At 38.0% G+C, this 22,287-nt stretch overlaps 1 protein-coding gene across 2 annotated transcripts; it reads right to left on the reverse strand.

The window, feature by feature from the left end:
- Positions 1 to 211: 211 nt before the first annotated feature.
- On the reverse strand, positions 212 to 21,924 carry LOC103488435 (eukaryotic translation initiation factor 3 subunit A-like). Of its 2 annotated transcripts, none has more exons than XM_051080281.1 (14): positions 21,852 to 21,924; positions 20,914 to 21,014; positions 13,897 to 14,378; positions 12,837 to 13,052; positions 12,348 to 12,716; positions 12,230 to 12,259; positions 11,148 to 11,375; positions 10,851 to 11,012; positions 8,672 to 8,893; positions 8,375 to 8,587; positions 8,089 to 8,295; positions 6,721 to 6,801; positions 1,400 to 1,601; positions 212 to 877 (listed from the first exon to the last, which is right to left on the reverse strand). In XM_051080281.1, the coding sequence occupies exons 2-14, from the start codon at positions 20,957 to 20,959 to the stop codon at positions 435 to 437; spliced, it is 2,901 nt and encodes a 966-aa protein (XP_050936238.1). In that variant the 5' UTR covers positions 20,960 to 21,014; positions 21,852 to 21,924; the 3' UTR covers positions 212 to 434. The 2 variants fall into 2 exon arrangements, with proteins under 2 accessions (XP_050936238.1, XP_050936237.1); XM_051080280.1 differs by having other exon boundaries at positions 21,759 to 21,909.
- Between the last annotated feature and the right edge of the window lie 363 nt (positions 21,925 to 22,287).

Genomic DNA, 22,287 nt, shown 5'->3' on the forward strand with positions numbered 1-22,287 from the left:
ATATAATTCAGCAGCACAAAAAAAAAGGGTGTTGAACTGTCTTTGCTCAAGAGCCATTTCCAGTCCAACGTGCTCACATCCTTTCCATGAGGTCGAAGATTCCGTCAATTAGTGGCACATTTAGCACATGAATTTCTTAAACAAGATGATTGAGAAGTTGCGCTTCTCTTAGATAGACGAATAAGTTAAAGTATTTAAGATGAACCAAAAGAACCAAGGAAATGATAATGTACTTAAAAATAGCATGCCATGTAGATATTCATATATTAGAAAACAAAAGAACGCCTCCTTCAGTAATAATAAATACTACAACCTATTCCCTGCCGCTTCCCTCAACTTCTTAGTAGTAGCAAAAACAACTCAATTTTGAAATGATTTAATTTCCCGACAAACACCAAAATTTCACTTTCAGAAATTCATACTTGCCACCACAATCAGTGGTCTGTACTCGGACGAACTCGGGATGAGGACCACAACGCCCTTGAACTTCCAAATGCAGGTCTACGGTCATCACTGCGCCAACTATCCGGTTGAGATGGTCGATTATCAGGCCGGTTGCCTCCCCATCGATCAGATTCAGGTGGTGGTGCATTAGGGGTGGAGCCTTCACTCCGTCGAAACTTCGGAACATATTTTGCAGGGGATGGTGCAGCAGCGGCAGCAGCGGCAGGAGCAGCAGTCCCGGAATCCAGAGGTCGAGAGCTAGGAGCAACGTCAGGTCTAGCAGGTGCATCAGCTAATCTGGCAGCACCAAAGAGACTTTGTTTCCTCAATCTTTCTTTTTCTTCCAATTCTCGCTCCCTCTGTCTCTGCTTCTCAGCAATTTCATCCAATTTAGCCTTGCGTTCAGCTTCTTCCCTCTTTCTCCTCTCGGCCTCTTCAAAAATTCAAAAGATGCCATCACCAGAAATAAACAGAAAAAGAATCTATATCCAGACACCTTAAAGCATATTGGAGAGCTAGAACCAGAAGATAATGGACAAATGAACATAAAAAATTTGAGAAGATACATTTAAAAAGCACAGATATTTGATACCCCCAAATCATCCACCAACCCCCACCCAACAAATATGAACTTGGATCACTAGATCTATCTCAAAAATAAAATTACGTTTGTATATGGAGGTGGTTGTTTTGAGAGCCATTTTTTACTTACCGAGGGGTTGCTTATGTTTTGCAAACACGTTCATATAGATATGTACCCACTAACGTACATTATATAAAAAAAATCAAGGAGCCACCTCTGAAGTTTGGGTCAATCCATGTTCTAACTTCTCTAAACAACCCCAGCCCAGTGTTCATAATGTCTAACAGGTCAAATCCATAAATGCATAAACGAGATTTTCAAAAAGCACAAAACATTGACCCCATAGAAAATCGGAGCATTTTAAACAAATACCTTCACGCTTGCGAGCTTCCTCCTCTTCACGTAATATTCTAATTCTCTCCTCTTCACGTCTTACATAAAAGATTTTCTTCCTCTTACCCTCCCTTTCTGCTTTCCGAGCCTCAATTATTTGCCTGATATGTTCTTCTCTCTCAGCTCTACGTCTGCTGGATTCCTCTCGGCGAAGACCAATTACTCTTTCTTGGAATATTTTCTGCAGAGCACAAAAGAAAAGGTTAAATTTAATCATGTGTCAAAACTCAATTTCTGCAAAGATTCGTACATTCAAGTTTCGAGCACATACGAAGTAAATTATAAAATAAAAATATTTTCCTTAAAAATTAAAATAAAAAATGAGCAAAAAAAACAACCCTATGTCTTATGTGCCCAGAAGACAGATACAAGCCATCAGACAAAAATGATAAAACTATCAATTATCACATAGTTGCAAAATACCAAACACCCTCAATCAATTAACGATCACTATACTAAAAAGGGGCGATTTTGGAGAACTTTACTGGAAACTTACTAATTAAACTTGAAATGGTCTTACTCTTAACATCAATGAGCGCTATGCAAAAACATGAGTGAGAAGCCAACTAATTTTCAATTTTTTAAGGAAACAAATACATATATAAATGAGTAAAAAAGTCAGCCTTATAGCAAGGGGTATAGATTACCCTTGGGAGAGGCTTCCAATTTTAAATTAGTTGTATTGAACAAAAACTAAAATAAAATAATAATGGTTTCATAGTTTTATTAAACATTTGATATCGTGGGACTGAACATATTTAAAAGAAGTAAAATGATAATTGAAATATCGGCACACAACACACTACCCTAGGTTGATAAAAAAAAGTACGCTAAATTTTAAGGTTGACTTTTAAATAAGATCTACTCTTTTTAATGGCGTACACTACATGATAACCAAAATGTTCTAAAAGTTTGAGCAGACAAATGTTAATAGTGAAAGAAGAGACGAAGAACAAAGACACGTTTTACGTGGAAACCCTAATACAAGGAGAAAAACGATGGTGTAGAGAATTCTTATTATTTCTTATGAAGAGGATGATGCGGGGGATTCATTTATAGGCGACGAGAGCCTAACTAAAAGACTAAAAATTAGGGTAAAGGGTAAAGAAAACTGGGGCTGTCCTCTAGCCCTCTTGTTTGCTGTAGACTTTCTCTTCCTGCTTCAGTGTACCTTTGATGATGATATTTTTAATGAAGCGGGAATGATGATGATGCTAAGGGGGTGTCTACCTAGTGGAGATGCCCGGGTGCACCTATTGACCCACTGTTTCCTATTAAAAAAAAAGGGTAAAGAAAACCGCCTACTACCTTGGGCTTTCAACATATATCAAGCCCACTAATTCTAACACTCCCCCTCAAATTGGGGCGTAAATGTCAAAAAGACCAAACTTGCTAATGTAAAACTCAAAGCTCTATCTGAGAAGCCCCTTTGTGAGAATATCAACAATCTGTCGACTTAGGGGTATGTAAAGAATGTAGATGCTACCATTGTGTAGTCTTTCTTTGATAAAATGTCTATTGATCTCCACATATTTGGTTCTGTCATGTTGGACCGAGCTATTAGCAAAGCTGGTAGTCTCCTTATTATTGCAAAAAAGTTTCATAGGCACCTCACAGTCTCGATGAAGACCAGATAACACCTTCTGGAGCTAAATTTCCTCACAAATACCAAAACTTATAGCCCTGTACTCAGCTTCAGCACTACTCCTGACACAATCCCTTGCTTCTTACTCCTCCAAGTAACGACATTGCCACACACGAAAGTACAATACCCAAAGGTGGATCTTCTATCAACAGCAAACCCTACCTAGTCAGAATCTAATTAGACCTTAATACTTCTGCTAGTCTTTCTGAACCTCAATCCTCTACCAGGGTTGCTTTCAAATACCTCAAAATTCTGTTTACTGCCTCCATGTGTTTTTTGTAAGGAGCCGACATGAACTGACTAACTGTACTCACAGCATATGACATATCAGGTCTAGTGTGTGATAAATAAATCAGCTTCCCCACCAACCTTTGATATATCTCTCTGTCAACAGAAACTTTGTCACATGAATTCCCGAGTTTAGCGTTTAACTCAATAGGTGTATTGGTAGGTCGACATCCCATTATACATGTCTTAGCTAACAAATCAAGGGTGTATTTTCTTTGGGATACTAAGATGTGCCCCCTTTAGATCTATCAATTTCCATCCCAAGGAAGTCTTTAATTTCAAACTCATCCCTCATCTTCTTTTTAGTTGGATGACTCAGTGGTGTCATCCCCAGATAATACAATGTCATCAACATAGATAATTAATTCTGTAATTTTCCTAGCCTTCGAATATTTTGAGAACAAGGTGTGATCAAAATGCCTCTAAGTGTACCCTTGAGACTTGACGAAGGCAATAAATCTGTCCAACCAAGCTCTCAGTGACTATTTCAACCAATACAAGAACTTTTGAAGCTTGCAAACTCGATGTTCAAACTGGGCTTCAAATCTTGAAGGAGGACTCATATCACTTCCTCTTCTAAATCTCCATTCAGAAATGTGTTCTTAACATCTAGTTGATATAGAGACCAATCTTTGTTTACAGCAACAGATAACATGAGCCTTATAGTGTTTAACTTCGCAACAGGGGAAAAGGTCTCAGAGTAGTAGATTCTATAAGTCTGAGGGAACCCTTTTGCAACTAGTCTAGCCTTGTGTCCGTCAAGAGTACCATCTGCTTTGTACTTAAGAGTAAACACTAATTTGCACCCCATAGTTTTGTGTCCCTTAGGGAGAGTGGAGAGCTCCCAAATCTAGTCCTTTTCCAAGGTCTCATTTCTTCCATGACTGCAAATTTCCACTCAAGGCATTCTAAGGCAACATGTATATTCTTGGGTATCGCGAAAGAGTCAAAGACTGGCGGTAAATGCTCAGTACTGAGGTGATAAGTTCTCATAAGAGACAGTTTGTAATGGAGTGCTTGGTGCAGGGCCTGGTGCCCTTCCTTACTGCAATAGGCAGATCAAGAGAAGGACCACAGTTATTGATATCTCTTGAACGATCCTGCCTAGTTTCGTTGCTAGTAATCTCTGCAAAATGCTTAGTTTCACTCTTAGTAACCTCCGCAACAATCTCATGCTCATCAACACTGCTTTTTCCATCTGAAATGCCCTCACTATCGACACTTTCATGTTCACCCATATCTTCAGGGCAAATTGTCCAGTTGTCTTGAACCTGTCACTCTTACGTAATTTACTGTCAATATGTGAGTCAATAGAATAAGTCATACCTTGATCTCTTGAAGGTTCAAAATCTTGGACTGAAGCCGGTTGAACAGTAGGAGATCCAACTTCCTTTCTAAGATTCCTCCTATAATAGGTTTTTCCATGAAACTTGGTTGGTAGATAGGATTGTATTTTGAGGATTTGGGCCAAGTAAGGTGACAAGAGGAAGGCTGGTAAACTCTAGGGGAACCATCCAGTTAGACTCTTCACTATCTTCACTCACACTCTCCCCCTGAAGTAGGCTAACGAGAAAGAAAGGACGATCCTCATGGAAGGTGACATCCATGGAGACAAAGTACTTACGGGAGGACAGGAGGAACCATTTATAACCTCATTGTTGTAAAGGGTAACCAACAAACACACATGCCTGAGCTTAAGGAGTAAATTTGGATGGGTTAGGGCAATGGTTATGAACGTAGGCTCTGCACCCAAACACCCAAAGAGGAACATAAAAAATAAGACAGGTAGATGGATAAGACTTGTTGACACTCTAAGGGGGTCTGGAGATGGAGGACATGAGAAGGCATGCGGTTGATAAGATGAGTTACAGAGAGAGAACAACATCACCCTAGAGATGAGAAGGAAGGAAAGTAGACAACATGAGGGAGTGGGCTACTTCCAAAAGATGACGATTTTTCCTCTTAGCTACCATGTTTTGTCGGGGAGGTGTATGCACAGGAACTCTAGTAGACAATCCCTTTGGATAACAAAAAGGCATTAAGGGATGTGGTTCTAAAATTTACGATCATTATCACTCCATAGAATTGCAATCTTTGCATTGAACTGCGTTTCGACGGTGTGATAAAAGTCTTGGAAGATGGATGTAACCTCGAATTTGTCGGAACAAGGAAAACCCAGGTAAGACAGGTATGGTCATCAATAAAGGTCACAAACAAACATTTCCCAGATGAGATAGTAACCTTGGATGGTTCCCAAACATCACTATGGATAAAAGTGAAAGGATGGGTTGGGACCATGGAAAATAGTTTTGACCATTCAATTTTGACCTTGAAAAATGTCTTGTAGACTGTGCCGCTATATTAGACACATAAGAAGAGGATAAAGTAGGGAACAAAGTCACTGGGTTCTCAAAATACATCTGTAAAGTCGAATGAAGGCCATGATTGAGAGTGTTGGATGTCGCCCTTAAGGTGGCCATAATTGCCACAATTTCCTATCGAAGCCCTTCTAGTTGTTGGTGGGCTATACTTGGAGAAGAAGCCTGCATGTGAGGTCTGGACAATGTTGAAGATTCACCAACATCAAATGTCGAGTGGATTTGAGAATTCCCAACCTCGAGATGAAAATTAGGGTTTGCAATGGTACTGGTGGGAGGCGGCTAGTCAAGACACGGTTGTGAAGCAAAGTTCCATTCTAGGTTTTGCTGCTGGAAGAGACTCAATGGCTGCGTGTGCAAGGGAAGTGGCGGCGCGTACAAATCTGACTGCAGATGTGGTGATGGCTAGATAGATCTAGGCGGCATCACATGGGACGGCGTGTGGAGGACACTAGGTCGCAAATGAAGATGAGGTTGGCAGAAAAGGAACGACCTGTGAGGTTTGGAGTTTTCCGGCAGCGGCGCATGGAGGTGCACACGACAGTAAAGGTGATGGAAGATGGCTGGTTGACGTCGTCTAAAGGCGGCAAAACCACTCATCCATGACGGTGTTGATCCGAGCATCGACGGCGGCGTTGATACTGATGGCTGTCTCCTTTGTTTGGGTTCTATCAAGTGTTGTGTTCTCTAGGGTTTGGTTAATACCAGTCTCAATACCATATTGAAAGTAGCGACGAAGAATGAACACAAGTTTTACGTGAAAACCTTAGTACCAGGAGAAAAACCACGGTGCAGAGGATTCTTATTATTTTCTTATGAAGAGGATGATAAGGGGGGGTTCATTTCTAGGCTAAAGAAGCCTAATTAAAAGACTAAAAATTAGGGTAAAGTAAAACGCCCAACTACCCTTGGGCTTTCAACATACATCAAGCCCTCTAATTCTAACAGTTATATTATCCCAATAGAGCTATATGAAACTAACTACTAACCTTACTCTCCAACATTCTCGCCAATCGATTCTTCTCCTTGAGGTCACCTTCATGTCTTTGCTTGCTTAACTCAACCTCCAGCTGAAATGAAGAAAAGAAACTCGTCTTTTAATAAAATAGAACTAAAAAAACACCTTTAGTTAAAATACCATCAACTGTAGCAGGAAAAATATGACAACACAGAAATGAAAGCATCATAATTTTCAAACAAAAACAACACATGAAATCCAAACAAAACAATGCAGGACATTGTAAGATTAGCATGTTGTGCAAAACAATCATAGAAAACTTTCCCCCTTTGACATCAGAAACATTAAAAGTAGTAATTGAAAATGATAATGCCACTGTGTAAGTCATGTACATCAGCTCATCTTTTTCAACGATCACACAAGATTATGGTGATCAGAGCTAGAAACTCCCAAGACACTGCACCATTTGTTTAATTTAATTTAATTAATTAATTTATTATTATTATTATTTGCAATAACTTCCCTCACTGTGCACTAATTCCTAACCTCATTAGAAGCAATAATACTGTCGCCCACTTTTTTTTTTTTTTTAAACACGAAAAAACTAGAAGTACGAAAACTATTTCTTTTCATACTACTGGAGAGCTTCCATGAATATGGTAATGAGTGTTCTGCTAGTTTTTCTTCTACCGTCGCAATATGACATTATGTGATCAAATTTAAGCAGCTTCTCATTAACTCACCACGTAAGTTCTTTATTTAAGATACAGATGGAAGGTGTTGAGAATCTTTCACCAATTGAAGAATCATCAAGTATGAAAGACACAAGGTGGCATGTGTCAACTTACAAGCCAGCAAAATCGTAGTTGCCCACCCATAAGAATATCTGGAAAATACTTAAGCCATAATCTACGTCTCCATCCTAGTCTCCACCACCGTACTAGAAAGAACGAATTCCCAGAAAACACAACCAAAAATTCAAAACAGAAAAGCACAATACGTTAGATCATCTCCCTATCTGCACGTCACTATGCCTTGGAATGTTATGACACAGTACAATACAGAAGCTACACAAAAGTAAAATCAAAACATGAAAGAGATAAAAACTCATTGGAGGCTTCAACACTTATGTGCAAACAGCACTTGATGCCACTAAAATATATCAACTTCTTTTTTTGTTTTTTTTTTTGGTATGAAAAACCCTTTATTTACCTGTCAGTGATGTAGCCATACCATATAGATGTTTAAGTTACTTTGTTCCCTAATTACACTAAGATATATATTCTCACAGTTTGAAATTTTAAAAAAACTACAACCAGAAAAAACAACCAAATGCATATAATCATGTATAGTCATAGTTTCTTTCAACGTGTTGAAAAAATCATTCATAAAGCAAGACCTGCTGATTACGTTCATGAACCATTCTCTCTTCCAGCAAACGTTGCTGAAATGAAGCCTCAATTAATGGTGCCGCCTCTTCTCTTTTTGCTCTTTCTAGATAGTCCATAGTTTTAGCTAGCTTTTGTAATTTCTTCTCCATTTCCTGCCTCTCCCTTAATTGTTCAGTAAGGGCCAATTGCATTAAAGCTTGTTTCGACAATTTTTCCTGGAGATATATATCCATTGTTACTAATTGATCCATCATCTTTCCAAAATAAGAAAAAGATTCGACAAAAAGAACTCACAGAGTCAAGAACCGGTTTCTTGCTTCCCTTCTTTTTACCAACACGCTTTTCAGCTTCTTGAAGTAGAGCCTGTGCTTCTTCAAGTTCTCGTTCTTCTATTTCCCTACGAAGCCGTTGGTTTTTCCTTTGTTCGTATTCTGCAGCAAGCCGCTTTTGCTCGGCTTCTTCAGTTATCTTCAGTAATTTTAACCTTCTTGATTCCTCCTCACGTTCCTAAAGACAGTACACCACATTATTTTCATATGTACACAACAGAGAAATGAATATGGTTATTCACAGTTTGGTGAGGCTAGGTACCATTTCCAAAAGTTGACGTTCCTGCTCTTCCTTCCTTTTCTCAATTATTGATTTCCGAGCAAGCAACCTCCTGTGTTCTTTATCAACAATATCGGCCAAATCAGGCAATATATCACCTATTTTTGAGGATTTCCTAACTGGAGGATAGATCATAGCTCTTGCTTTGTTAAGGGATTCAGCAAGAACAGTCAGGTGGTCTCGAAGCTCATCTGATTCGATACCCTAAATTGATACATTAAAAAAATACTTCTTTATTTTCTTATCTACTCCATAAAATTATAAACATCAGTTTAAAATATATACAGAAAAGACTAATTACCCTAATCCTAATAAATAAACAGACAAAAAGCCACTATTACCTTAAATTCAATTTTGATAAATTGAATAAGATTGAAACACATGTTGAAGATTTATACAAAAAATAAAGACATGCTGAAGATTCATCCAAAGAATAAAGACATGTTGAAGATGATGTGAACTACCACATCAAAAAGGCAGAGAAATATCATAAATGCGGAGAAATATCATAAGGATTTACTCGTTGCTTATACAGAAAACAAAAATAAGATGGGATGCTGTTAGGAACCCAGGTAGTATGAGATGTTCTTGCCCCACATTGGTTAGAATGGGATGAAAATGTGGTACATGAGTGGTTTGGCTCTCCCACCCCACTAGCTGGCTTTTATGGTGTGGTTCTCCAAAGTGCTTAAGTGCCAAACAATGGTATCAATGTCGGTTGTTGACGTTCCGGAGTGGAACAGGCGAATGGTTCTCATAGGGTGTGACCGAGTGAAGTACCGTACTGCTGACGTAGTCGTCGAAACATCGGCTTTATGGGGATAGGGTTGTTAGGAACCAAGCTAGTATGGGATACCTTTGTCCCACATCGGTTAGAATGGGATAGACCAATGTGGTACTTAAGCGACTTGAGTTTCCCACCCAAAAATACGATGAGGTTATAAACATTGTCGAGCCTGACTCAAATCCTAAGAAGCACAAACACAAATATGGATGCGGGATATGGATACCATAAAATACGATCTGCCAATTTTTAAGAAACTAAGACAAGGATATGTTGAAGATATGCTATTTTTTTATATGATAATGGCCAATTAGTTGAAACAGTACTAATTCTAAGTTAAATTACAGTATATTTAAGAAGAGAGTGAAGAAAAGAAAAACAGCAACCTCGTAACTGGCACCGATAAGGCTGAGTGGTGGTTGGGCGACAGGTGTAGGGTAAACAACAGTGATGAAGTCAAAGATATAAATTGAAGAATGAAGTCGAAGATGGAAATTGAAGAATGAAGTCGAAGATGGAAATTGCAGAATGAAGTCGAAGATGGAAATTGAAGAATGAAGTCGAAGATGGAAATTGAAGAATGAAGTCGAAGATGGAAATTGAAGAATGAAGTCGAAGATGGAAATTGAAGAATGAAGTCGAAGAATGAAGTCGAAGATGGAAATGAAGTCGAAGATGGAAATTGAAGAATGAAGTCGAAGATGGAAATTGAAGAATGAAGTCGAAGATGGAAATTGAAGAATGAAGTCGAAGATGGAAATTGAAGAATGAAGTCGAAGATGGAAATTGAAGAATGAAGTCGAAGATGGAAATTGAAGAATGAAGTCGAAGATGGAAATTGAAGAATGAAGTCGAAGATGGAAATTGAAGAATGAAGTCGAAGATGGAAATTGAAGAATGAAGTCGAAGATGGAAATTGAAGAATGAAGTCGAAGATGGAAATTGAAGAATGAAGTCGAAGATGGAAATAGAAGAATGAAGTCGAAGATGAAAATTGAAAATTGAAGAACGAAGTCGAAGATGAAGGGGGAGAGGGTTGTGAATCGTAATCCAGATAGTGAGAGAGAAGAATGAAGATTTTGTCTTTAGGGTTTTTTTTCTTCTCCTGTTTTTTTTCCTCTTTCTTTTTGGAATGCCATATTTAAGTTGACTTCTAAATAAAATAGTCCTTTTAATGTGGATCGGGTTAAATTAGGACAAAAAGAAAAAACAAAGGATAACAAGTGACCCAGAATATCCCCTCATGTATCTGAAAGGGATACATTAGCATTTAAGGAAAAGCCATTGTCAAGTATGGCTCAGATTTCAGTGGCCTTGTCCCTCAGTGCAAAAAGAGAGGAGAAGAAAGAAAGAAAACAAGAAAAAAAATTTCAATACCAAATCGCCAAATAACACAATGTTCCTCGAATGATCAACTTTCATGGCAATGAAATTTTGTTTAACTGCATCAACTGATATTTTCTCCACGGCAGAAAAATAAAAAAATGGGATCATCTGCAATAAGCTCTCAATTTTCATAGTTTGATACACCTTGGAGACCTGGCATAGCATAGATACATAAAAAGTTTAGTGCATGTGCATCAATACGAAATTACCAACCAACCAATGCTTTTCTTTATAAATGAGCAATAGCATTGCAAGGTTCATACTATATAAAAACTATACAATAAATACCTGCTGAAGCAGTCTCAGGGTAGCAAGCTTTTCAAGAGCCGGGACATATTTGGATAATTGCACTTCGGGGACAGATGAAGCGGATGAAAGCTTACCTCCAAGCTTCGATATTTTGTCAAGTAAGGGTTGCAACTTTATTGCAAGATCAAGAGAAAATAATTCATGCTCCAAAAGATGATAGAGATCTTTAACTTCCTGAATTGCGCAGCTCAGGACTCCTTTTGACACCTAAAGGAAAGCAGAAACCTACTAAGCAAATAAAACTAGGATTATTGGGTACACAGTAAAAGTTGTGATATATATTTGTATTGAATTTCCACTGTAAAAGAAAAGACGAAGTTCTCCGTATAAAAGAGGAAAGGTAGAAGATTGCACATAAGCTGTAATGAGAAAAATTAATCTAACAGCCGTTCATAGTTGGCAAACATAATATGAGGGTTATCAACATTAGTTTCTCAACTTCCAACAGGAAGCATGGTGTTTTTGTTGTTATTATTATTTTAATTTATAAGAAACATTTCATTGAGGAATAAAATATCCAAATAGTTGCAAAAGGAGCCCATGATGGAAATCAGGATTACAAAAGATTCCTCCTTATTAAAAGTGACGAAAAAGAGAGAACACACCGATATACGTAGAAACCTTAATACAAGGAGAAAAACCACGATAGAGACTTTATCTTATTATTTTCTTGTGAATCAGAAAAATACAAAGGGAAGAATAAATAGGCAACATGAGCCTAAATAGAAAAGGAAAGAAAACTAGGGTACAATAATTTACACAAATACCCTTGGGGTTTTTAACAAGCAACAAGCCCCTAAATTCTAACACTCCTAAAAGAAACAAGAAAGTCAAAGTTGTAATTTTGGAGAACTTGTATATTATTACACCAAAAAAGAGCCTTGAATAAAGATGAATCAAGAACTTCCCTGGGTAAGAATTCTTCTAATTCTAGACGGCATTGAAAATTACTATCCACCCTTATTACTTCAAGTGAATGTGAAACAATTGAAGTATCATAATTTTAGAGGTAAGAGAGAAATAGTCTAACTAGATATCGAAGTGAAATAAATTGGACATACCAGTTCAGAAAGAAGATTCGCCCTTGAAAGCTGTATGAAACATAAACAGAAAGAAAGTAAGGTAATGTTCAGGTTGTGAAAAATATAAAAGAAAATCCAATTAGGCAAGTTGTTTTACCACATCTCTACTTTCAAGTTTGGAATCTAAATTGAACCCTATAAGATTAGCTATCCTCAAATTCCTCTCTTTCTCATGTTCAAGTTCTAAATGAGAAGCACTATGCTTTGAGTCATAGGGGGACACTGCAAGAGCTGCTAAAAGAACTGATGAAGCTATAAGCTGCAAATCCTTCTGGCTTAGATTTTTGTTGAAACTTTTCTGAATGGAGAAAAGTTTAAGCCATGCATAAGCATGATAAAGATTGCTATCCGATTTCCAAAAGATCTCTGTTAATTTGACGTAATACACCACCATCAAGGATGGTTTAGGTGTTTTCTTCACCATACACATCAAACCATGAATATCCTCCACAGAACGAAAAGCTTCCTGTAAAATTCAGTAATAATTAAATTTTTTAACTCATGTTATTTGTAGAGAAGAAATCCTGAAATGAATTTTTGAAAGCTGGACATTAACCCACTTCTCTTTACACAGAAAAATTCAGACCTGCCAGAGCTCCAGCTCTGTGGCAACCTTCAGCTGTTCAATTCTCGTGTCAAGGTATAATTGCAAGCTCTCTGGAGCAGAAAGATCAGGCCGATCCCTTTGGTCTCTAAACTTGTTGAGATTAGCAAGATGATTTCTAATAATTTCACATAATCTGCGAAATTCTGTTGTTCTTTTGTACACCTTACAGAACTGGAAGGCACGATGGGCTGTCATCTACAAATGAAAAACACCGGCAGAATTAAAATGAGTAACATTACTAGATCAATAATAATTTATAAGAAATAAAAAAAGGTGGTAAGGTGATTTCCTTTTATGGTAAAATTGAAGCCTTGCAAGAAGAATAAAAGAAAAATGGAGGATCCGTTGAATTTCAAGTAGACAGTTGCACTCATAAAATTTATGCCAAACTTTAAATTACGTCTATTACGTCAATTTTTGGGTCCTATTAAACACAGTCAAAATTTAAGGACTTAAAAGATACTTTTTAACGTACATGACCAATTGGGCACAAAGCTGAAAGTACATAGACCTAATGATAACTGTTAAAGTTGAGGGGTCAAATTTAATCCCCCCAAAAAGTCAAATTCGTATGGAAAAGTATGTCCAGAAGCTGTACACATAACTTCCAGCTATGGATACCAAAAGCTTTTATAGATCCTCCAACCATTAGAACCATTAGGAAGTTAAGTTACAATTTGATGGGATTTAACTACTACTCCCAGGCCTTAAATAAAGTTCCACCGAGATAGTAAAAGTTTTAGCCATGATATACTTCTCATTTTTAGAAGATCTTAACTAAAAAGTTAACTTACTAATGCATAAATCAAATAACTAGCTTACATATATATATATATATATTAATGAAAAAACCACTTTCATCGAGAAAGAAAATGAAAGAATACATGGGCCTATAAAAGACCAAGCATAAAAAAGGACAGACCAATTACAAGAAGTAGCCCCTACTGTGTAGAATCATTCCTAAAGAGTAATTACAAAAGGTCTTTGAAATTAAAGCCCAAAGAACAATTACCAAATAACTAGCTTAGTCATGACCTACCGCATAAAGTGCCTCCAACTTTGAGTTATTCCTTAGTATTTCAAGTACTGTTCGATATGTCTCCCACAGAAATTTAAACCAGGGGGTAACAAGTTCACGATCAGATCTATCTTTTCCCTTTTCACCGCTGACATAACTAAGCATCAGATCTTCTGGTCTTTTATCAGCTTCCAAATCATCAACATCCAGGGCTTCTTCTAAGGCTTGAGCTTGAGTACGAGCCTGCTCTGCCTTCTCAGTAGAAAGATGCATAAAGTGCTTGATTACTTCCTCTAGAGAAGTAACATTGACTTGCTGACAAACAATACGGTATTGAATTAAACCATCCTTAGCAAACCTTCCTTTCCTCATATCCACACAGAGTTCAACATACTTGAACATAATCTTCTCAAGAGGTTTCTGCCATGCTCGATATCTCTTTGAAGTAATAAGATCATGAAGAGCTTGCAAAGCATCTTGCTTCTGGCCAACATTTATCAGCTCTGTTGACAAGAAGAATAATTAAATACATTTGTCTATCGTAAATTTCAAAATAGGGCAAGTACATCAATAGTGGCAAACTACTAGCACAAACATGGAACTCCAGTTACAAAACACGTCACAACAAAGGAAAACTGACACTTTATACGCCCAGAATTGGAAAATAGAAGTTATACACATTATACTATAATTATAATTGTTATAAGATGAGAACAAGAAGTGAGTTCAAAGACCTTACAGAAGTCAAATCATTTAAATCCACAAATATCAACACACCAATAATGTATATATCCTCTCTCTCTCTCTTGATAAGAAACCGATATAAATATATTCAGAGAGCAAAAGATAAACAGCCTAAGGGGAAGGGACAATAGGGCCCTCTCCAAGAGAAACTAAATAATAAGGAAAAATCATAGAAAGTCTATAATTACAAAAGTATTTGGTATAATTTGTACTCCACCAAGAAGCTATGTGTTGCAACACATTCCAAAAAAAATCAAAAGAATCATAGTTATCTTAAAAAATTCTACTATTCCTTTCTTTCCAACACCACAAAAGGCAACGGGTAGCACAACTCCACAAGATGTGACCTTTCGGACTAAAGCCTCTAATTTCCAACTGTCTATCTTACTAGGAAGGCAAACCTCCACTTCAAAGATTCTAAACAGAGTGTACCAAGCTTTCCTAGTGAAAGTGCAATGCAAAAATAGGTGATCCAGGGTCTTCTCGTCTTTGAAACAAAGGCAGCACATCGAGGGACTAAGCATGGTGCGTTGGAATTTTTTTTAATTTTCTCATGAGTGTTGAGACTTCTATAGGCAAGCAACCATAAGAAGAATTTCACCTTTTTTGGCATTTTAGTCTTTCGAAATGTGGCAAATTAAGGAGGCAGCAATGGAGGGAGATCTCTTGGTTAACTTAAGAAAGGTAGACTTCGTAGTAAAGCTGCCATTAGCATTAAGAGTCCATTTCAGACTATCGAGATTGTCCGAAGGGGCCCAAGAATGAAGAATTTCCAGAATAGTGGCCACATTGTCAAGCTCATTATCAAGCAAGTTTCTTCTAAGGCCCAAATTCCAAGAATGACTAACATTACACCAACAATCAGCAACAAGAGCATCCTTGTTCAGCGAAAGAAAACAAACTAGGGTAAGTTTCGGCCAAACTTCCAAAATCTGATTTTTGTTCCCTCACTCGACAAAAAAGCCAAGAAGTTAAGGAAAGTCTCCTTATGTTTCAGAATGCCAGCCCATAATCTATAAGACCTACCTCTATTTGGAGCTTTAGTGAGAAGGGCATTGTTCTTATGCCTAAAAGAGCCCATCCCGAGACCATCATAGCAGATCGGGTAAGAAGTACACTCCCATTTGACCAGGTGAGCAGCCAAGTTCGTAGGCCCCTAGTCCAAACAAAATTCCTTATCATCTTTTCCAATCTATTGACAATACCAACTGGAGCTTGTAGAAGGGAAAACAAATAACAGCCTAATAGGGAAGGCTATTCAAAACCGATTGCACGAGAGTTAATTTGCCACCTTTGGAGAGAGACACATTCCTCCATCTATCAATTTTATATCTGAATCGCTCTTCAAAGGCGTTCCAAACCTCTTACCAATTACAACCCCCTCCTATAGAGAAACCCAATCTGCCACCTTTGGAGAGAGACACATTCCTCTATCTATCAATTTTATATCTAAATCGCTCTTCAAGGGCATTCCAAACCTCTTACCAATTACAACCCCCTCCTATAGAGAAACCCAAATAGTTAAAGGGAACGTTATCCATTATACAACCCAAAGTGCTAGCAAAAGGGGTCAGACCGGTGCCATCAAGGTTAAAACTGATCAATGATGTTTTAGGGTTGTTAAGGGTTAACCCAGCTCCTAGAAGAAAGATACCGATCACCTTCCACCAAGTCTCCAAAATTCCATTCTCCCAAGAAGAGAAGAGAAGTGTATCGCCAACGTATTGGAGGTGGGTAAGGTCACCTGACAGATTATCAAACTGAAAGCCTCTTATGGTCCTTTTCTCGTTACGTAGTGAATAAGGCAACTAAGGGCATCTCTCCCAATTGTAAAAAGTAAAGGGGTGAGTGGATCACCCGAACGAATGCCCCTTTTAGCAAAAATCTTTCCCCTCAGCCTACCGTTGACAATGATCGAAAAGTTGTCGTCGACAAGCATCCCCAAATCCATCTCCTCCATCTTCTACCAAAACCTTTAAGTTTCATTGCCATGTCAAGAAAAGACTAATCCACCTTGTCATATGCTTTTTCCAGATCGAGCTTCAATATCACCCCTTTCTGACTTTTAAAGACCATTCATCAATGGCTTCTGAGGCAATCAAAATAGCATCAAGAATTTGCCTCCGCTCCCCAAAAGCCATTTGAGTATCATTAATAATTGAGGGGAAGACTTTTTTAAGTCTTGTTGCAAGCTCCTTAGAGATAATGATCCCCTTTTTAAAGCTCCTTAGAGATAATTTTATACAAGGGGGTAATTAGGCTTATGGGTCTAAAGTCATTGACATGGGCCACCTCTTTCTTTTTGGGAATGAGGCAAACAAAAGTTTTGTTGCATCTTCTGTTAATGATCCCCTTTTAAAAAAAAAAATCTTGGAACACCCTAACTAAGTCAACGTTCAGAATATTCCAAGATTTTTTATAGAACTCTCTAGTCATACCATTCGGATAGGGGGACTCAAGACAACCCATCTCAAAAACAGCATCCTTAATCTCTTTTTCACCAAAGGGTGCCTCAAGAGAGCTAAAAGCCTGTAAACTGAGGGATTTCCAATTGAGATCATCACAAATGAATGAAGAAGAAGCCTTGGTGCCATACAAACTTGAACAAAAAACTAAGGATCTCATCCTCTCAGTAACCAAAGCTTGCCCATAAATGCTCATCAACGAAGAAATAATACTTTTAATTTTACGGGCCAAAACCCATCTATGGAAGAAACTAGACCACCCCCCCCCCCCCCCCCTCCATATTTTTTGTTCCTTAACAATTAGATCAAGTAAAGCCCCTCTATAGTCTTCTCTTCCCAAGGCATTATCCTCAATAATGAGCCAGATTCTTCAACATATCAAAAGAGTTAATCTTACCAAGAAGCATCTGTTTTTGGGAGAAAATTTTGCCAAAAGTTTCCTAATTCCAGCCCTTTAAGTATTTCAGACCTTTGAGTTTCTCCATAAAAGAGTAAATAGGTCATCCATCAACAATCATGCTACCCCACCGGTTTTCAACATTTTTAAGGAAAAGATGATGATCCAACCAAGCATTTTCAAATCTGAAGGGGTAGGACCCCAAGACTACGCCCCCAATCTCAAAAGAACCGAAAAGTGGTCAGAGATGGTATGTGGAAGTCTTTCCACACTAACTTCTTTAACATAATCAACCCACCTGTCAAACTTTCACATAGTCGGCCCGACTCCGGATCAAACCAAGAGAAACAGCCGTTTCGAAAGGGGATATCAACTAAATCCATCTCCTCAATCAAACGGTTGAAGATGTTCAAACTTTTCTCGTTTATCCACCTCAGCACATTAAAATCTCCCCCAATACATCAATACTCATTGCAAAGACCAAATAAACTAGAAAGTTCCCACCAGAACTGATCTCTTAGCCAATAAGGACCATACATGCATGTAATCCACCCAGAGAAGCCAACATTAGTTTGCAGAGAATAGAGACAGAAAACTAACCTTGAATAGAGTCGGTCACCTTGATCGGATCCTCTTTCCACATAAGAAGAATACCAGTCGAAGAGCCACAAGCTTCTAAAACAACCCGACCAACTAAATGGCTGCTCCAAATCGATTTCACCAGCTTATGGTCAACAACAATGACCTTAGATTTCGGACAATAACTACATCTGAATTGAACTTCACAAGCAAATCTTTAACAACTACTCTTTTGGGGCAAGCATTAAGACCCCACGTTCCAGAAAAGCAGCATCAGAGCCCTGGAAAGCATTGGCATTGGCTGCTTGAGCTTCCCTTTCCCAACTACCAAGTAATGCTTTACCTTCTCTAGTGAGCTTCTTATTACTGCTTGTGGAGGTGGCCCTGTCTCTACGGATTCCCTTTCCTAGTCACTGCCCGAATGCATAAATCATACTCAAGAAGCTTTGCAACCACTTCCTTGCTTAATAGGAGCGAATTTTGCAGAGAGGCCACGAGTTCTAATTCAATAGCGCTTTCAATTTCGGTCGTCTCTTCATAGGCGTTCTAAGATCGGTATTAGCCTCTAAAACCATCAACTGGAGGCCCTTGTCTTCGTTTTTTTTCATTAGATTCGTCAGCTTGAAAGAGCCTCTGGACGTCGAAAGAGAAATCTGAGACATGGAGCAAATCATCTATATCTAAGGGGGCAAATTTGTTTTCAATACCAGGGCTGGATAAAGAAACGTCAAAATTTGGTTTAAAATCAATTAAGAGGTGGGCAATGGCAATTTTCAAATTTGACGGGTAATCAGATTGATTGGTGGAGCAGATCACGCTCTTCTTGAAGAAAGGATGGACTTCATCTTTTTCAACAAATTTTATTCTCTTGGGCTTGGAGACTTCTTTGAAAGGAAGATCTGCACCTGGGGGTTCGGGTAATTAACACAGGTTGGGCCTCTTGAGGAATGGGCCTTTGATCTATTAAGACATCCACCACAACACCTTTTCCTCTAAAATCAGATTGGCCCATTTCATTAACTAACCCATTAGGGTTGAATTAGGCGCCAGATTTAAACTATTTTCACCCACGTCTAACTCCATTTGTAAGAAAGAACGAATTGTCTCGAGGGTTTTTATCGTCGTACAGGTACTCACAAACCGGGAAATTGTGTAACATTGACTGACATCCTTATATTGGAGTTCTCCATGTGCTAGATATCAACCGTGTTTGGGTCTGGGCGACCCGAACCTTTGAAGAATTTCTCAACTTGCTCCGATGAGAAGGATCCATGGATTCCGGCAACCTTGTCTGTGAGAAGGATGAGTTCTTGGAAGGTTGCAACCTGCATGAGGAAAGAATTAGGGCCATCTAACAGATCGAACTCAGCCGGAATAAAACCATTTTCCTTTAATTTTGATGGCCACTTCCACGCAATCAATGAGACTTGAATTTTCTTCAACGTAATCAATAAAGCCTTCGAGCGTGTCACCAACCTTCTTAAAAATCTACACGTTCCATAAATGTAAGTGGAAGTTTCTCGGTTTAGTCCATCCATACGAAGGAACAAATAAAGTTCTCCCATGGATTTTTGGTCCCATCTTTCCAATTTCAGATTTAAAGGACCATAAGTAGCCCATCCCTTATTCGTCCTGAGAAGTCTTGCCAAAGTCTAATCAGGGCATTTGAGCAGGGCTTTGTCAGGAAGAAACAAATTGATGATGAAGGTGCATTGTGTTTGAGCTTGAAGAACTTCTAGGATTCTATGTCAATCATCGTGAAAATCACGTTTGGTGACTACCAAGGTGTCCTCCCAACATATTTTTCTTACCCTTTTTCCCCTGTTTTTTGCTTCCTCATCGAAGTGGTAAGGTTTTGATCTTGGAGAGATTGTCGACTGAGCCCTTAGAAGGTGAAGATGCTGAGATTGATTTCTGATTTGATTCCTTGGGAAGAATGTTGGTTTTTTCTCCTTGTAGGAAGAGGGCTCCTAGATTCATCTTCACCATTCAAAAAATACAGCAAAAGATGTTTAAAACGTTCCCAGCCACTTAAGTCAATACTAGAAGGAATAACAATGTTTCCTTTCTTCCCCGATTTCAGCACTTTCAAGATCTCAAGAAAACTTCGTCTCTTGTTTGTCGTTTTTTGAATCCAAATGAACCCCCCATTGTAGAAAGACTTTCGGAAGAATTTATGGGAGTTCGAGGTTTGCAGGAGGAAAAGGAATCTATCAACCAAACTATTATAACTTCCTCTCCTAAAAGTGTGTAATACTTATTCAGATGAGATTCAGTTATGTAGATCACCCTTCCTTTACTATTTCTATCGAACTCACAAGAAAAGAATTTGTTTTCGATTTTTGTCAAGATCTGTCTTGGAGCCATATTCGTTGATCGTTGAAGAGAGAGTCGAACGGCGTCGGGCAGTGAGGAAGGAGGGAGGTGGTGGGTGAAGGAGGACGAAGAAAGAGTAGAATGGCAAAGTGATGTCATGGTCTGTCTTCGAAACATCTCCGTTGATCATTGAAGAAAGAGACGAATGGCGTAGGGCAGTGAGAAGGGAGGGAGGCGGTGGGTGGAGGAGGACAGAGCACGGAAACCCATTTTCAATATTTAAGCTATTTCTATTTGGCATCCTTAATAATGTATATAATTCTCAATGTCACTCAGGATGCATATCTGAACTGACTTCCCAACAAACAAAAAATGGACTACATTCATTGAATTTTGAGAGTTTAAAGAACCAAACTTCATCAAAAGAACCAAGCATTCTACTAAAACAAAGTTCCCATAATATTAAGGACATACTTGCAAATACGACTCGATCTATAGAAAATGCAAATTCAAAAGAAAAATATTATGTTCATTCACCTTCAGCTCGTTTTAAAGCATTCTCTGGCTTTACAAAAGATGTCATAATTCAATCCAATCTTTATCTGACCCAAGCAAGGGGCATGCAACGCGTGAATGACCTGAGACAACCATGAAGAACCATTACGAAGACTTAAAACAAACCATCAAAATTCATGAGCATTACTGGGAACCAAATTCTGCTCAATTTAAAAAAAAGAGTAAAAAAACTAAAAACAAAGAAAACTAAACTACAAATCCAACAACACCCTCAAGAGGAAAGCAAGTTTGTTCATTAGAAATAGAAATAATAACAAAACTACAGAAGTAAATTCCTTGTGTTTCGAATTTTGCGTAAAATTGAAGCATCCCAGGCTTCATTTCAGCTCTTTCCGGCAACCCTTTCTCTTCCCCATCTTCAATTTTTTATTTTCTTCCTTTCTACCCACCAAATTACATAGCTGAAACTCTAGATTTATCTCTGATTTTCAACTCGCATCATTCAAAGAAACTCGTTTAAATCTCTGAAAATAAACCCATAAAGAGTTTCCAGCTCCACTCGCCGAGAGAGGAAAAATTGGGACTAAATCTCCGTTGTCTTTTTCTATTACAACTTAAAGGAAAACAAAAGCGTTCTAAGAAACCCCAAATCACAGGGAAAACCATAGAAGGAAACAAATTTGATCAGGTATCTAAAGACGAGAACGAAGACGAATCAATCTATTAACTGCAAACAAAAGTTCTAGAAACAAAAAAAAAAAAAAAAAAAAACCCCGCCAAATGCACAAAAAGGAAAAAGAAAACTAGCTTCCAGCGTGGTGATCATCGCAGATCGACTAACGATAAGTATCAGAAGAAAAACTTACTTGAAGACGAACAAGTGGAGAGTAATTTTGTGTGAGAGAGATCAAATAAGAGACAGACGACGGAAAATGGAATGGCGTATAAGAGAGACTCACGGTGGAGACTGATTATGGAGAAAGCCGATGGTCTGAGAAGCAAACACACATACAATACGGCGATATCCAATTTTTTAAAAAATAAGATATAAATACTTTATATTAGGTTGAAAATATTTAACATTACCTATAACAAAATAAAAAAACAAAAAAAAGGGAAAATTTAGAGGAATTACCTAATATACTATATTATTTACATTATTTTACCCATGGTCTTAAATTCTCAATTATCATTAGTTAAAAATAAAAAATTTATACGAAATTAGTTGGAAAACTTACATAAATGTAACAAAACACTAAACTGTTTACGGCCCGTGTAATAAGCCCATAAAGTTAGTCATTTTTTAAATATTTCAAGTTTGTCCTTCTTGTCGTGCGATTTCTTTCATCGGCTTCCTCTTCAATTTCTTTCATCGTCTTCCTCTTCAATTTTTTT

Source organism: Cucumis melo, chromosome 12 (genome assembly GCF_025177605.1).
Source record: "Cucumis melo cultivar AY chromosome 12, USDA_Cmelo_AY_1.0, whole genome shotgun sequence".
Lineage (NCBI taxonomy): Eukaryota > Viridiplantae > Streptophyta > Magnoliopsida > Cucurbitales > Cucurbitaceae > Cucumis > Cucumis melo.